The sequence below is a fragment of the Chelonoidis abingdonii genome, unplaced genomic scaffold, assembly GCF_003597395.2.
Source record: "Chelonoidis abingdonii isolate Lonesome George unplaced genomic scaffold, CheloAbing_2.0 scaffold0027, whole genome shotgun sequence".
In the NCBI taxonomy this organism is placed as follows: Eukaryota; Metazoa; Chordata; order Testudines; family Testudinidae; genus Chelonoidis; species Chelonoidis abingdonii.
Window position 1 is genome coordinate 1128103 of NW_027424288.1, and position 17112 is coordinate 1145214.

At 38.8% G+C, this 17112-nt stretch overlaps 1 protein-coding gene across 19 annotated transcripts in view; it reads right to left on the reverse strand.

The window, feature by feature from the left end:
* Positions 1 to 458: 458 nt before the first annotated feature.
* The window catches only part of ADD3 (adducin 3), a 156017-nt gene continuing 139363 nt past the window's right edge, over positions 459 to 17112 (reverse strand). For 14 of the 19 annotated variants that reach the window (XM_075061363.1, XM_075061358.1, XM_075061362.1 and 11 more), the window contains 3 exons: positions 12310 to 12433; positions 3629 to 3724; positions 459 to 2792 (listed from right to left, as the gene is read on the reverse strand). In XM_075061363.1, the coding sequence (XP_074917464.1) occupies positions 2494 to 2792; positions 3629 to 3724; positions 12310 to 12433 (519 nt within the window). In that variant the 3' untranslated portion in view covers positions 459 to 2493. Of the gene's footprint in view, positions 2793 to 3628; positions 3725 to 4579; positions 4630 to 12309; positions 12434 to 17112 lie in introns of those variants that run through there. The other 5 variants (XM_075061365.1, XM_075061367.1, XM_032793514.2 and 2 more) reach the window with 2 other exon arrangements.

The following is a 17112-nucleotide window of genomic DNA, read 5'->3' on the forward strand; positions in this document are numbered from 1 at the left end:
GCTCTGGACTGAGGCAGAAGGTTGGGGTGCCGGAGGGGATCAGGGCTCTTGGCTGGGGGGTGCAGGCTCTACGGTGGGGCCAGAGATGAGCAATTTGGGGTACAGGAAGGGGCTCCGGGTTTGGGAGAGGCTCAGGGCTAGGGTAGGGGCACACAGCCCTCATGCCTAGGAGCCATACCTGCTGTTGGTTGCTTCCAGGCCACAGCACGGTGTCAGAACAGGTAGGGACTAGTCTGCCTTAGCTGGGCAGCACCGCCGATGGGACTTATAATGACTGGGTTGGCAGTGCTGACCAGAGCCACCATGACCCAGTGCCTTACATTCTGTGACCCAGTACTGGGTCGCGACTCGCAGTTTGAAAACCACTGTCTTATGTAATCTTTATAGTAACATACAAAAATAAAATGACATTTGACAGCCAAATGAACATATAATGAAAGACTGTAGTGCAAAATCCATCTATTTAAAATACTGTTTATTTGTGATTTAACATTAATTAGCATTACATCTATGAGCAATTTCAGATAACATTTATATATTTTCCACAGGACACAGAGTTGGCTGGCTCATTCTTTATGCCAAAGCAAGTAAATAGAGGCATTAGCAAAAGGTGCAAATAGTTCACGGTTGCATTTTAAAAAATATTTATGCACATTGCATTCATTTAGATATATTTTTTAAAAAAAGTTATGAAAAGCATAGTTCACAGGTTACTGTTTCTACATATGTTGTAATACAACACAAATAATGTAGAACTTAAAAAACAAACAAACCCCAAGTTAAGCAACTGGAAGTTTCCACTAAGATTAAAAACACTGTTTCCAGTATTTAGTGATAACTAGAATATCATTTCCAGGATCCATTCCAACATTGCATTGTCACACTTACACGGTCAAAGCTAACCAGCCCCAGAACATAGTATAATCAACATTTTTGCATGCCAAACCACTCTCCAGCCATACTTAATCTATATATTGTATATATTTCAACTGGCAATCTGGGAATCACACTGCTCTTTAAAATTTATTTGCTATTGCAATAACTGATGTACTATGACAAATTTGAGAAGAAAAAAACCTTGTTAATTTCTATGTTTAGCTTGTTTTTTACAATACAGTAAAAAGCAAAAATGAAAATATCAGCAAAAACAAGTAAGCGGCACTACTGCCACTACCCATGGCACTAAGATCTACTTTGTTCTGGGTTTGTCTGAAGGACAACACAGATTAATAAGACCCTTTTAAAATTCAAATGAAAATGAGGAAGAAGAGTAGATCTCCATGTGAAACCATGTAAGTTATTTTAACTTCTAATATGGAAATGTGATTTTGCTGATTTAATAAAAATACCTCACAATCCATATCACATATTTAATAAAAAATAATCACCAAACTTATACTTTCTTTGCATCATTCTATTTTCTTACTATTTCACTTTCCCTTTTAACAGTTTTGTTTCCTTCATTTGGTTTTGTTAAGAGATTATTTTTCTTCATTCATTAGCAATGCCATAAGGGAAAAAACACAGTAAGATTTAAACATGAATCCAGTTTAATTTTATATGCTTTAATCCTTTGATAGCTGAGTCCCTGGATTCCTGAATTATATTTAAGTATACTCTAAACCAAGCATCCTTAAATACACTCTACTGTTAGATACTTGGTTTACATGCGTATAATACTTTTATACTAAATGGTATACAAACATTTCAACATATAAAATCTTATTTTGTTTTGCCATAGTTTGACTAAGTTATGTTAAGTGTATAAAATCCCCTTTATTGAAAAATAAGGGTTTTTTTTCCAACTGATAGAATAAAAAAGAAGTATTCAAAAATTATATTTCACTAAAATGAAATATTTGGCAAAAAAGTTTTGATGAATGGACTTCTTACACATTTTGTATAATTCCAAAAAAAATTTCTCTTACAGTTTTTCTTCTAATATGTGCCAGTGTATAATATTCTATATAATCTAACCTTAAAAGATTTAAAGGCGTGCTGTTAATATGCACCCACTGAAGCAGGGTACAGAAACAAAATATATGGTCTGAATCACAATACAAAAAAGTATTATATGATTACCAAGTGAGGCAGCAGTTTAAAAATGAAAATTCATATAATCACTCAACAGTAACTCTATTAGAGACTTCAACTGTGCTGAAGATTTTAAGGTCTGCAAAATACTCCATGTGTAACTTGCCACAACAATGTACTACAATGGTATCTGATCTCACTATGATAGTATTAAAGCACCTGCCAGTGTAGCTCTATGTGAAACTACTGAATGTTTCAAACCCTCGGTAATTTGGACCCTAAGTGAGAGATGAATTAGTTTCTTATTTAACAGAAGATTGTTTTTAGTAAAACCTTTTCCAGTTCTGTTCATAGGTTAAGGTCCAGTTTACTGCACAACCCTAACACTACTTTGTTAATGTTAGACTTAAATGTGGTTTTTAAAATGTGCAATGCCTTCTCTTAGCAACAGAGCTGCAGTTATGCTTCCACCTTTTCCTTCTTTTTGTTCTTTTTCAGAAAAGATGGAGTGCGGAATTTCTTCTTCTTCTTTGATGGAGATTTGGAAGGGGAGCTCTCAGGGGACAGGGTCTCTTCAATCTTTTCAGAAGTTTTAATTGTAATCTCTACGCTCTCCACAGTACTAGTGGTTAACTGACTGACCCGCTGAGTGAGATCTTCTTCCACGTCATGCATATCTTCCTTGCCATTCACCACCACAACAGGTACCTCTGTGGAGATGAGGTTAGCATTCTGGGCATACATATCTTCATGATTTTCTATGAAAATGGAGAGTTCCACTATTATTATACTTATTTTTGTGAGCAATGTCTATGCAAAAAATCAGAAATGGGCCTGGACTATGAAGTCTGGATTTGGATTCAGATATGAACTGCTGCAAAATTTAAGGTGCTCAGATATGGGTTTTTCCTGTCTTCTGTGCTCTTTATTTTGATTATGTCAAATGAAACAAATGTAATAGTGTGCAAATTTCATTAAAGGATACAGCCCATTCGTATCCAAGGGTAAGTCAAGTACTCAGAAGACTAAACAGCCTAAAGTGCAGTTAGAATTATTTGTGCCTGCACTATGCAGGGTACCTTTCAGAATACAAACTTTTAAAAACATGCTGTATTGTTTCTGTTGGTTATGTATTGACAGAGGCTCTCTTCTGGAAGATTGTTATACAAAAACATAGAATAGCTACATTACAGGGAGCAATAGACAACATACATGCCTCCCATTTTATTAATGTGTGATTTTATTGTGCGGATTTCACAACAGGAAAAATGTTTATTGGGGAAAATAAACATATACTAAGACGGACTCACATATGACACGATAGTTAACTAGGTCAGTTTTTGACCAGCCGACTTTGAAAATGTGTCTACTTAATTTAAATGAAAAATTGGAATTGATAAAAGTCTGGAAAGATGCAGGCTTCATAAACTCACTAGTTGTAAGCAGCAAGAATCTTGTACTGAAATACTTAAATTCCAGTTTCTAAAATACTGAAAGCAGGCTACATTGCACCTTACTTAAAGGATATAATGAAACAATCAGTGACCCAGGTTATTAGAGCTCTTTTCATTTTATAGGAAGTTGTATTTAATACCTTCTAATTTTTCAGGGACATTTTGCGGGGACTGTGTTTGTGACTGAATTTGTGACACAGATGAACCATCATCTGAGACTAATTCCTGTTCAGCATCTGCAGGACAAGATTTGAATTAGTAGCCATGCAAAAATAAAAATGAACAAGATTATCAGTGTTAGTACATACAATATTTACAGCTCTGCTAGCATTCAACTGTTCATGCTAATGTTGTCAAGAAGTTAATATACAATAGCTTAAACACATTATTAGGAAGTTATTACAGTCATCATCCATTAACAGTTATCAGATGTTAGCTCTTTTATATAAATAATTAAAAACAAGGCTGAACACAAGGGAGCAGGCAGCCCATGCATATGTGGCTTCATCTCACCATTAACTATGTGACATACAAGAAATCATGATACTATTCATACCCTTAAAAAGTCTAAATTATGAAAGTCAACCACGCAGTATTAGTTCATGAGAATGTATTAAAATGCTATTGTTAAGCAATATTGAATTAGTAATTCTGATAAAGAGTAGCAATATAAAAAAGTTATAAAATGCTTTTAACTGAAGTGGATGAAAATCTTGGGGATATAGGAAAGATTACTGAAAATGTTTTTACCTTTGAATCTTTAAGCTTTTGAAAATAAGAAATTACAAAGGTGTGCTTTAAAATACTGGCATTTCAGAGTTAAGACATTGCCAATGATATTGCCAAGTTTATAGCAAACAGAAAACTATACCATTTAAGAATATTATTTTTGATAAATGAGGGTTCAAAGGTTTTCACTTTCTATTCCTATCATCTGTATTGATGGGAAAAAAATCTACTTGTAAATGTTTAAAATTTTATTTCTTGTATGTATTTCCCAATTTATGGTGACATCTCTCTCCTTTCAAAGGATCAACTATTCCTATCTGCAATACACAGTATCAGAAGACAGTCCAAAATGAACATGTTACTGTATTTATTCGACTTCCATTGTTGTGTAAATCTTCTGGTGCTTTAGTTCCTATACAAAGTAAAATCAACTAAGATAAAATTCTGCAGTTCTCAAAGAGCAATCATTTTTAAGTTTTCCCAGGATAGTTGTAACTTGCTGTTATCATGTGAGAGTAAGAACTATAGCATGGCAAGGTTCAAGATGTGCTATCCTGCCCCAACATAACAATGGCAGTATGACCATAATGCAATAAATCAAAGTTCGATAAGGTCACCCACTTACTGTTTTCCAGTTTGTCAACCCAATTAACTCCACATTGTTTTTTTATTATTATTATTTACATTGCAGTAGTGCCTAGGGGCCCCAATTGTGGGTGAAGGTTCCATTGTGCTAGGAGCTGTACGAACACATTACAAAAGACAGTTCCTTCCCCACAGAACTTAAAGGTTTGTAGTGTGCTGAATACTAACTGTCCCTATAGATCCTGCTACTGTGCACTAAAGGTTCCCCAGTGCACACTGACTTAGTCATGTTTCAAAGCAGAGTAGATCAAAGCACACTAGGGAAATTTTAATGTGTGGTAACAGGGTCCATCCAGATGGACTGTTAGTGACCGGCACACTAACGTGTGGTAGATTTACACTCCATCTTACCTTGAACTTACTGTTCATCTAGATAATCCCTCAGTATAAGCAGAGAAAAGAGAGACTGAGAGAGCACAAGGAAACACTAGTTAGCATGAAAAACTGAGGTCTCATTACACTAGCTAACCAACAGAGTCAGGATTGGGTTGGGTTTTTTTGGTAGGGCTCATGGCAGAAAAGTTTTACGGAGGGATTTAAAGGTGGGCAATGAGGATATTTACAAGGACCTCCCACACATGAGGTACCAAGGGAGAAAGCACAACAGTGCTTGTTTGAAAGTTTAACAAATGGGTGCTGAAAGCTGGAATCATTGGCAGAGTGGAGGCAATCTGACATCTCAAAAGCATACAAGAGGTAGAGTGGAGATTGGGCATGAAGGGTCTTAAAAGTCAAGATGAGTAGTTTGTGTCTGATGCAGTGGAGAAGGGGCAACCATCAAAGAAATGCAAAGAGAGGCGTGACATGGTCAAAGCAACAACCCAGGAAAATGATCTTTGCAACAGTATTATGAATGGATCTAAGCGGAGAAAGAGTGCATCTATCAAGGCTAGAGAGAAATAGGTTGCAGTAGATGAGACGTGAGATAATCAGGGCCTAGACAAGAGATGTAGCTGTGTGGATGGACATCAAAGTTCATAGCTTAGGATATGTCTATGCTACCCGCCAAATCGGCAGGCAGCGATCGATCCAGCAGAGGTCAATTTATTGCATATAGTCAAGACACGATAAATCAACCCCTAATCGCTTTCTGGTTGACTCCTGTAATCCCCCCCCAATGTAGATCAGGCCTTAGGGCTTGGCTACACTCACACTTTACAGCGCTGCAACTTTCGTGTTCAGGGGTGTGAAAAAACACCCCCGAGTGCTGCAAGATGCAGCGCTGTAAAGCGTCAGTGTAATCAGGGTGGCAGCGCTGGGAGCATGGCTCCCAGCACTGCAAGCTACACCCGTAAAGGATGTGGTTTACGTGCAGCGCTGGGAGAGCTCTCTTCCAGCGCTGCTGCTCTGACCACACTCACACTTCAAAGCGCAGCCACGGCAGCGCTTTGAAATGCAAGTGTAGCCATACCTTAGAGATGTTAAGCAGGAAGAACTAGCAGCATTTTAACACTGCCTGGATGTGATGATCCAGAGAGATGGTTGAACTGAAGACAACACCTATAGACCTGTGTGACAGAGATAAGGAGGTTTTCCACAGTGACAGAGAGGAGGGGAGACAATGGGAGGAAGATTAAGAGCTCTGTTTTGGCCCTCTCTATCTTAAGATGATATCTGGACTTCCACAAGGAGACATCTGAACGACTGACAGTGATTTTAGTGTATACAGAAAGGACTGGACAGGTATACATGAGTTGTCAGCTGAGAGTTGACAGTTAATGTCTTTTACAAATGAGATTGCCCAGAGACAAGTTGCAGAGCAGAAGGCCAAGAACAGAGCCCTGTGGAACTCCCACAGAAGGTTGGTGGGGAATGAAGAAAATCCTTCTAATGAAATGCAGAAGCAGCAATTAAAGGTAAGAGATCCAGGACAGGCAGTCATGAAAGCTGAGGGAGGATACAATTTCAAGAATGATTAACTTCGTTGAAGGCAGTGGACAGATTGAAGAGACTGAAGATTGAATATTGTGACTGCTTTGGCCAGGAAAAGGTCATTAGAGGCTTTGTGAGAGCCACCGAATTGGAGTGCAAGGTAGAAGCTGGATTGGCGAAGAACTTCAGATAGTGACTGTACATGACACAGTCAGTTTAGAGATAAAAGGGAGAATCCAGATGGAGCGGTAGTTGTATAGTATAGGCAAGTGGCGATAAGAATGGAAGAGACTAAGGCATGCTTACATTGCAATGGGATGGATGCTGAGGAGAAGGGTAAAGGAGAGAATGGGAGCGGAGGTAAGATCCAGAGATGGGATGAGCTCACTGAGGCCCATGGAAGGGTTAGAAGAGGAGAACAGATGAGAAACTTGTGGGTCACTGAGAGGGGAGGTGGAAGAGAGCACATCATAGGATGGGATGGAAGGGTGATAAGTGGGGATGCAGGAGGTAATGCTGGAACCTGTCAATTTCCTCTTTGAAGAGGTTAACAAGGTATTTTGCACAGAAAAAGTGCAGAGTGGGAAGTGGGGAGATGGAGTCAAAGGTGGAGAACAGGTGGCTAGGATTGTGGCCATGGGAGTCAATCAGGGTGGAGAAGTAGAAATGATTAGCTAGGGAAATAGCAAAATATGAGGAAAGAAAAAGTTTTTAGTTTTAATTCCTCTTCACTGTTAAAACTCCCCTTTAATGTTAAATCTAGCAACAGCTGCCACTACTCTACCACTGCCATGCTGTACTGAAATGTGCTCCACCAGAGGTGAGACATTTCCTGTTGTAGAAAGGTCCTCCCCTAAGGGCAAATTCAGTAGGGTTGAACTAGTGGAGCTCTAGTACAGCTAGACAATGGTTTTACAATCAACCAGCTACTTCAACTAAGGGAGGTTGTCCCATATTTAAAACAAAAGCAAAGATTCATACTGTACAGGTACTTTTTTAAGTGAAAAACATTTCCACTATTTTAGATTAAAGGGAAAATGTGAAAAAATACAAAAGCCTTATAATGAAAGATTTAAAATGCTTGGAAAAGGCACCAAAAATGCTGCAAGCAATTAGTGGTTCTCTTGAGCACCTAGTGCTGAACCACACAATTTTCTTGAAATAATTTACTGGCCGGACAGTATCTGAACCAAAGAACTGCAGTTCTAAATTGAAATTTGTGGTTTTGTGGTAAATTTATAACAGCTTTGTCATTTATTTCAATGGGCTTTTATAAAACGACACTTAACTATATGCAGTATACAGCAAAATAAATGGAGATAGATAATTAAGTTATTAAACCAGGGTTTCTGCATGTACCACAAACTGTAAGAGTAAGTAGAATTAGTTGCAATGACAATGGAATACAAGATTAAGTAGTACCTAGGCAGCCTCTCTGTCTGCAAGAATAATTATAATCTAGAAAAATGTATATACTTTCTCAACTGTCAATAGATTTAGATGTTGATGGTCCTTCTACGCCAGTATAGGCACCTTATAAATAGCACGAATATAGCCTATGTAACTTGGGTATCAAAGCACCAAACAAAAAGGGGGGGGGGAGGAGGGAAGGGAGATCACAACAGTCCTGGGCAACTGGTGTACCGTTGCTATTAACATAAGGGTTAATTTCTTCTTATGTCAAGCAGGCAAAGGTGGCCAGTGAATCAGCCATTTCTATAAAAGACACAAGGTGAGTGAGGTAATCTCTTTTACTGGACCAACTTCTGTTGGTGAGATACACAAGCTTGTCTCTCTCACCAACAGAAGCTGGTCCAGTAAAAGATACTACCTCACCCACCTGGTCTCTCTAATATTCTCGGACCCACAAGGCTACAACAACACTGCACACAGCAATTCCTTTGTAATCCCTTACGACCTCTCACAGGCCTCTCTCCACAGGAGGACTTCAATGTTTGATCAGGATCTTAATCTCTGAAACTGAATTCCACAATTTAGCTAATTAATAAGAACTACCTACTCTTCCCAAACTACTTTGAAGAGAACAGTTAAACAATAATGATCATGAATACTGGACTTGCACCAAGAAACTGACTAGAGAAAGGAATTCTGCTACTTTCCCCTGTGAATTGCATCTGTCCTGTTGCAGTCAGATAACAAGGAACAATTAACACATAGTTTGTTGCTCTGAGATTTGGCTGCCATCGGTACAGACCAGGGGTCGGCAACCATTCAGAAGTGGTGTGGCGCGTCTTCATTTATTCACTCTAATTTAAGGTTTCACGTGCCAGTAATACATTTTAATGTTTTTAGAAGGTCTCTTTCTATAAGTCTATATTTTTGATGCAGCAGTGTCTATTATTGGTTTTTTAGGTCATTTGAATTTGATTTTTCAGATGAACTTTTATGCATTACAGAGTGTCTAAGCACATGCAAAGATCTTGCATTTTCAGGAAGACAGAATCTAGTTGGTTTTTTCCATCTTTTATTTTGATGACTACAGTTAAAGTGGACAAAACTCCACAACTTTATATTTCAAAAGTCACTAAGAGTTAGTTCATCCCAATGTCATAGCCAGGAACAAATTAAATAAATAGGTATAGCCAAACTCCACACACAGAATGTTCTATTTATACCAGACCATATTATATTTGCTTTTAAATTGTGTTTTAGTTTAATTGTCCTTTTATTGTCAGATTAATACAAGAGAATTGTTCAGATAAAAATTAGCAATTAACTGACCTGCTATATTAAATTATTGTAAGTTTTTCCTTTCTAAAACTTAACTTCAAATTTCAAGTCTCAATATTATAGTTTTAGAGGCTGTTCCTGCTCCCACTGAAGCTGAGAGTTTTGACACTGACATCAGTGGAAGCAGAACTGGGTCTGTGTTCACAAGAATTAATACACCTGCTTTATCCTGCCACACCCCCACCATCAGCTGTCAGTTTGAGTCTAGCACAGATGCCATGGTAAAGCTGCTTTGCTAATGGCAGGGACTGGACTTTTTGGAAACATACAATAATCCAAATGAACTTGATTGCTGAGCCTTTTAAATAAAAAGTACAATTTTAAATTTTCTGTTGTTGAGACGTATCAATTAACAACGATAAATTAGTTTCCAGAGTGAAATGAATCTTTCAAGTATATTATAGAATTTTTTTTTCTTATTATGTTGAGTGTATAACATACCACTGAAAAGCCTTAGCTAACCCCCTTGGAAATTCATTCATTCAGACACACCTTATTTGCCTTATGATGCACAAAGCTTTCAATGCAGACTAAGATCTGAGATTTTTCATATATTTTCCTGATATAAGATGTATGTATGTTCATTCCGCTCCTCCAGTTCTACCCTAGACCTTCTTCAATCTGTTCACCATCCCTTGCACTCCACTGAAACTGCTCTCACCAAGTCTCTAATGACCACTCCCTAGCCAAATCTTCACAACCAGTACTCCATACTCACTGACCTGTCAAGCTGCCATTGACACTAATCTTGTTCTCCCCTGGGCTTCTGTGACTCTCTCCTTTCTTGGTTCTCCTCCTACCTCCCTAATTTCTCATTCCCACTCCCACTTTCCAAGGGAGTTTCACAGAGCTCTGTCCTTGGTCCCCGTAAAGCAGGGGTAGGCAACCTATGGCACGCATGCCTAAGGCGGCACACGAGCTGATTTTCAGTGGCACTCACACTGCCTGGGTCCTGGCCACCGGTCCGGGGGGCTCTGCATTTTAATTTAATTTTAAACGAAGCTTCTGAAACATTTTGAAACCTTACTTACTTTACTTATAACAATTGTTTAGTTATATATTATTGACTTATAGAAAGAGACCTTCTAAAAAGGTTAAAATGCATTACTGGTATGCAAAACCATAAATTAGAGTGAATAAATGAAGACTCGGCACACCACTTCTGAAAGGTTGCCGACCTCTGCTGTAAAGGATTGAGGCCTATTTTATAGTACCCTCCTTCTACCAGATAAAGGTTTGATCTTACTGAGCCAGCTCACTTCCTGGGGTAATTCTGTCTGAGCTCTCACAGAATCCAGGGAAGCAGTTTCCAGCAGGGTTAGTTGTTTTATTTTAAGCCTTCTTAACAAAAACACCACCACTTATATCCATTCAGACTGGTGCTGCAGAGATCATTTCCCTAGCTTGTGGCTTTAAACATATCATTGCCTCTCTTTGCATTCCTTCTCTGGGTCCCCCTTCTCTACTCACTCAAACATAAGCGACTTGTACTCACCTTCAAGGCTCTTTTGACACTATGCCACTCAACTGATCACCTCTCAGTCACTTCTGCTTCCAGTCAGTCTCCATTGCCCACAGGTTAAAATTTCAAACAAGCACCTCTGTGCTTTCTCCCATGCTTCCCCTCACAACTGGGAGAAGCTATCCATAAATACCCACTAACCCTCAGCATCTCAAATCCCTCCTCTGCTGTGATGTCTTCAAAAAAAAAACAACAAACACTCAAAACCCAACCCCCCCAAACTTGATAATGATTAGGCTGTGGTGTACTGAAACAGTGGCCTATCAGGCTGACCAATACTGACTCATCGTTTCCTTGTACTCTCAGTTTGTCTCTATCAATCAGTTGTCTCATCTTAGATTGTAAGCTCTTTGCAACAGGACTGTCTTTTTTGTTCTGTGTTTGTACAGCGCCTAGGACGATGGGGTTCTGGCCCGTGATTAGAGCTCCTTGGTGAGACCACAATACAAATAATAAACCAATTGTAATAATAATAATCTAAACACTCATACTTAAATATTCGGAGTAATTCCTGTTGATGTAGTGCCCTTTCATTATCGTTAGTAATAGCACTTCAGTTAATGAGAGCCATATTCTAGTTTAACTTGTGGTTTGTTTGGCCGGGAAATCTTTAAACATACCCTGACTGTTAGCTGCCTTAATTAAATAGGACAGCAAGACTATTGCAAATAAACCTGTCAAAGAAATATGACACCAATAGGGTGTAATATTTCAGCTGCTTTGGAATTATTCTATGAAATGTTCTCTCTCTTTCGGATACATTTACTACACTATAATTCCCTAGCAACTCTCTTCTTTAGAACAGTAAAGAATATCACACTTTAATATCACCAGCTTCCTCAGTTCAATAAAGAAAATGCTTCCAATACAACACATCCAAGAGACCCGACATTAGAAAGGGAGTAATGGGATTCAGTACATATGCAATAAGATGAATATGCTTCTCGTTTCTGATTTTGTATATATGTTATGTTTAATCTACTGATTACAGTAGATATTTTTTTTTTTTTAACAAACAACCATGATTTAATTTTGCCAGAAGCTGAGAATGGGCAACAGGGCATGGATCACTTAGTGATTACCTGTTCTGTTTATTCCCTCTGGGACACCTGGCATTGACCACTGTTGGAAGACTGGATACTGGGCAAGATGGACCTTTGGTTTGACCCAGTATGGCTGTTCTTATGTTCTAATTACTATTAAAAATCTCAACCACTTCATATGTAGTTAATTATTTCAGAATAGGTTCTAAGAAGCATTCACCTCAAACTTAACCCCTGTTCGGCAGTTTAGACCACTGACCTTCCACTCCTTGTTGCTTGCGCTCAATTGCCTTCTTGTACTCGTCCAGTTCCTTTTCTGTAAGATCACTGAATGGATTGGGAGGGGCTGGTGGTGCATGCTCATCTTCCTCAAACTGCATGGGCTGGAAAAAGAAAAAATCAGATACAGTAAGTAACAGAAAATATTTACAATTTCAGTTCCTTTCTTTCCCCAAGGTTTGGGGACAACAGACCTACAAGAAAGGGAGCTTTATGGACAGAAGGAATACAAAAACAAATAATCAAATTGGAATTGCCTCAATTAATAAGCATTTGCTTCCAAGCATATTATAAACATTTGCTTATTTAAATACTATGGGTTTGGGTATCATTTTCAAATAACCAGAAAGTTTACTTGTGGTGATTTACTTCAAGAAACTACTTGGTGAGACCTCCAGTGACTTATCTATTGTTGTTGATATAAAGTGGCAACAGGCATTAATTGATTGCTTATTGCAGAGGTTCTCAAACTGGGGGTCAGGACCCCTCAAGGGGTTGCGAGCTGTCAGCCTCCATCACAAACCCCACTTTGCCTCCAGCATTTATAATGGTGTTAAATATCCAACCTTAATAATCTATGATTCTATGATCTATGATATTAAAAAGTGTTGTTAATTTATAAGGGGGAGGGGGTTGCACTCAGAGGCTTGCTACGTGAAAGGGGTCACCAGTACAAAAGTTTGAGAACCAGTGGCTTATTGTATAAGATCTCAGATTATCTACCAAGGTGCAAATTTATTAAAGCACTTAAGCACATACATAAGTGCTTTGGTGAACTGTTGTCCAAATATCTAAGCTCTTTTGAAAATGCCATTTTGTCCATTTCAATCAATGGATTTATCTAAAATCTCATGATAATTCATTTTTACAAAAGTGAATTTTAATGCTTGAGAAAAATATCTGACTGATAGCGACTGGATGCCAAGGGTGAGATTTTCAAAAGACATCAAATGACTCAAGACTAAGTTGCACTGACTTTCAGGAACTTGTACTCCTCCATCACGTATGCATGTTTGAAAATCTCACACAAAATTCTAATCTACAGAACACCTATAGACCAGGGTAGGCAACCTATGGCATGTGTGCTGAAGGCAGCACATGAGCTGATTTTCAGTGGCACTCACACTGCCTGGGTCCTGGCCACCGGTCTGTGGGGGGACTCTGCATTTTAATTTTAAATGAAACTTCTTAAACATTTTAAAAACCTTATTTACTTTACATACAATAGTTTAGTTATATATTACAGACTTATAGAAAGAGACCTTCTAAAAATGTTAAAATGTATGACTGGCACGCAAAACCTTAAATTAGAGTGAATAAATGAAGACTTGGCACACCACTTCTGAAAGGTTGCCGACCCCTGCCATAGACAATGAAGCTTTGTAAGCTTCCTTCTTCCTTTCTCACCACAGTGCCTGAACTCTCTTCTGTAGGGTCCACTTCTAAGAGTGATAACTCCTTATCCAGTAAATATTTGCTCATTCTGCTCAGAATTCTAACAAAAGCACCACGGAAATGTGGAACTCTCTCTACACAGAGAGCTTAATCAAGACTAACTTATTTTACATTGGCCACTTGACAGCGATCAAAATAGCAGGACTGCACTATCAACCCAGGCTAGATTTACATCAGTAATTTACAGGAATATGGAGCCTGAGTTATTCAGACCTTGCTTATTACAATTCCTACAATAAGATGTGTATAATTCCTCCATCTACACTTCAATATAATTTTATTCTTTCAGTTTATGATTGTTCTACAGCAAGCAAACTGCTCTCAAGTTCCATTTTATGAAATAAGAGATGGAGAAACTGAGTGGTTGTTTTGTTCTGAAAACTGTGTTCAAGTCAATAAGATGACATTAACTTACATTACATAACAAAAGAAAAAAAGAGTACCATTTCAAAAGTATAGGTAACAAAAGTGAGGAAATAGGAATAACCTCAAACATTGTGGGAAGCTGCACTCTCAAAAAAATGAGACGAGATCATTGTCAGAATAAGAGGATTTTCCATGTTTATCTACCAGGTCATGCAAAATTATGCATAATTAGGGCCATCTGTATAATTCAGAAATAAATACAATTGTGCTGAAGAAAAATCAGAGGTATGTGTGCAAGGAGGTAAGAAATTATCACCACAGAACTGGAAGTCCTTCTTGCTCCTAAACATGGTAAATTGATACATGGTTCTAAGTTAATTATCTAATTTACAAACGCATTATTATAGATAGTGGACAAAAGTAGTACCTGATTTTATTGACAAAGTTCATCTCATTGGTGAAAAACTGGTTAAGGACTATTTAGAAAAGCTGGAAATGCACAAGTCCATGGGTCCAGATCTAATGCATCTGAGGGTGTTGGCTGATGTGATTGCAGAGCCAGTGGCCATTATCTTTGAAAATTCATGGTGATTGGGGAAGGTCCCGGACAACTGAAAAAAGGCAAAAGTAGCACCCATCTTCAAAAAAGGGAAGACGGAAAATCTGCGGAACTAGACCGGTCAGCCTCATCTCAGTCCCTGGAAAAATCATGGAGCAGGTCCTCAAGGAATCCATTTTGAAGCACTTGGAAGAGAGGAAGGTGATCAGGAACAGTCAACATGGATTCACCAAGGGAAAATCATGCCTGACCAACCTGATTACCTTCTATGATGAGACAACTGGGTCTGTGGATACGGGGAAAATGGTGGATGGGATATATCTTGACTTTAGCAAAGCTTTTGATATGATTTCCCACAGTATTCTTGCCAGCAAGTTAGAGTATGGATTGGATGAATGGACTAGAAGGTGGATAGAAAGCTGGATAGATCATTGGGTTCAATGGGTAGTGATCAACGGCTTGATGTCTGGTTGGCAGCCGGTATCTAGTAGAGTGCCCCAGGGGTCGGTCCAGGGGCCGGTTTTGTTCAACATCTTCACTAATGATCTGGATGATGGGATGGACTGGACCCTCAGCAAGTTCGCAGATGACACTAAGCTGGGGGGAGAGATAGATAAGCTGGAGGGTAAGGATAGGTCCAGAGTGACCTAGACAAATTGGAGGATTGGGCCAAAAGAAATCTGATGAGGTTCAACAAGGATAAAGTGCCTGCACTTAGGATGGAAGAATCCAATGCACTGCTACAGTCTGGGGACCGATTGACTAAACGGCAGTTCTGCAGGAAAGGACCTGAGGATTCCAGTGGATGAGAAGCTGGATGAGTCAACAGTGTGCCCTTGTTGTCAAGAAGGCTAGTGGCATACTGAGCTGCATTAGTAGGAGCATTGCCAGCAGACCAAGGGAAGTGATTATTCCCCTCTATTCAACACTGGTGTGGCCACATCTGAAGTATTGAGTCCAGTTTTGGGCCCCCCACTACAGAAAGGATGTGGACAAATTGGAGAGAGAGTCCAGCATAGGGCAATGAAAATGATTAGGGGACTGGGGCACATGACTTACGAGGAGAGGCTGAGGAAACTGGGCTTATTTAGTCTGCAGAAGAGAAGGTGGGGGGTGGGATTGGACAGTAGCCTTCAACTACCTGAAAGGAGGTTCCAAAGAGGATGGAGCTAGGCTGTTGTCAGTGGTGGCAGATGACAGAACAAGAAGCAACAGTCTCAAGTTGCAGTGAGGGAGGTTTAGGATGGATATTAGAAAAAACTATTTCATTAGGAGGGTGGTGAAGCTCTGCAATGGGTTACCAAGGGAGGTGGTGGAATCACCATCCTTAGAGGTTTTTAAGGCCTGGCTTGACAAAGCCCTGGCTGGGATGATTTGGTTGGGGTTGGTCCTGTTTTGAGCAGGGGGATGGACTAGATGACCTCCTGAGTTCTCTTCCAAGCCTAATGTTCTATGATTCATGAAATTTCTTTACTACAGTTGTATACGATTACGTGAGTCTTACTCATTTTAATCTCACACTCTTTTTGCTATCACATAAGTTATGGATGGAAAAGAATGATTACCCACCTTGTCCAATACTTCACTATTCCCTACAGTATTTGTAGACACTTGGTCCTTTTTTGCATTTAATTTTTATTAACAATTTTCAGAGATTAAAATATAAATATACAATACATATACAAAAATAAGAAGTAGCAAGAACAAACTAGAATCACACATTTACAAATCCTTAATCATATACATTGTTGCAAATAGAATCATAGAACAGAATCACAGAACTGGAAGGGACCTTGAGAGGTCATCTAGTCCAGTCCACTGCATTCATGGCAGCACTAAGAATTATCTAGACCATCCCTGATACGTGTTTGTCCAACCTGCTCTTAAAAATCCCTAATGATGGAGATTCCATAAATAGCTTTTATTGTAACTGTATCTATTATATGTATTTTGGGAACAACTGAAACAAAATTGTGAGGACTTCTAGTGTGGCTAATTTTATATAAATTAGGCCAACGTTGTAATTTATCATATTGCTACTAGCTACAGATAGGGTTAGCAGGATACTAAATTACGAATATGCACTACAGCTTTCTAGTTCTGGGTCTGATTGGTTTATAAATTTAGTTATAAAAAGTGAAAAGAAAACTACCACCCACGAAACAAAATCATTGTTCCCAGACTAATGGAGAGCTATGCATCTCTGCTGTTTTGATCAAGTGAAAAGTGACCATGCAAAAAAAAATAGCTGCTCACACTATCTATGCACTTGGTTATAGCACAAGTGTATTTAATGTCAGTTTTCCATCTCACTGTTTATGTAGATCATGTGAGCTCTTACAAGTAGCATTAGTAAAAATTATTCACTCACTGAGGAGGAGATTTGGACCTATTTCTGCAAAG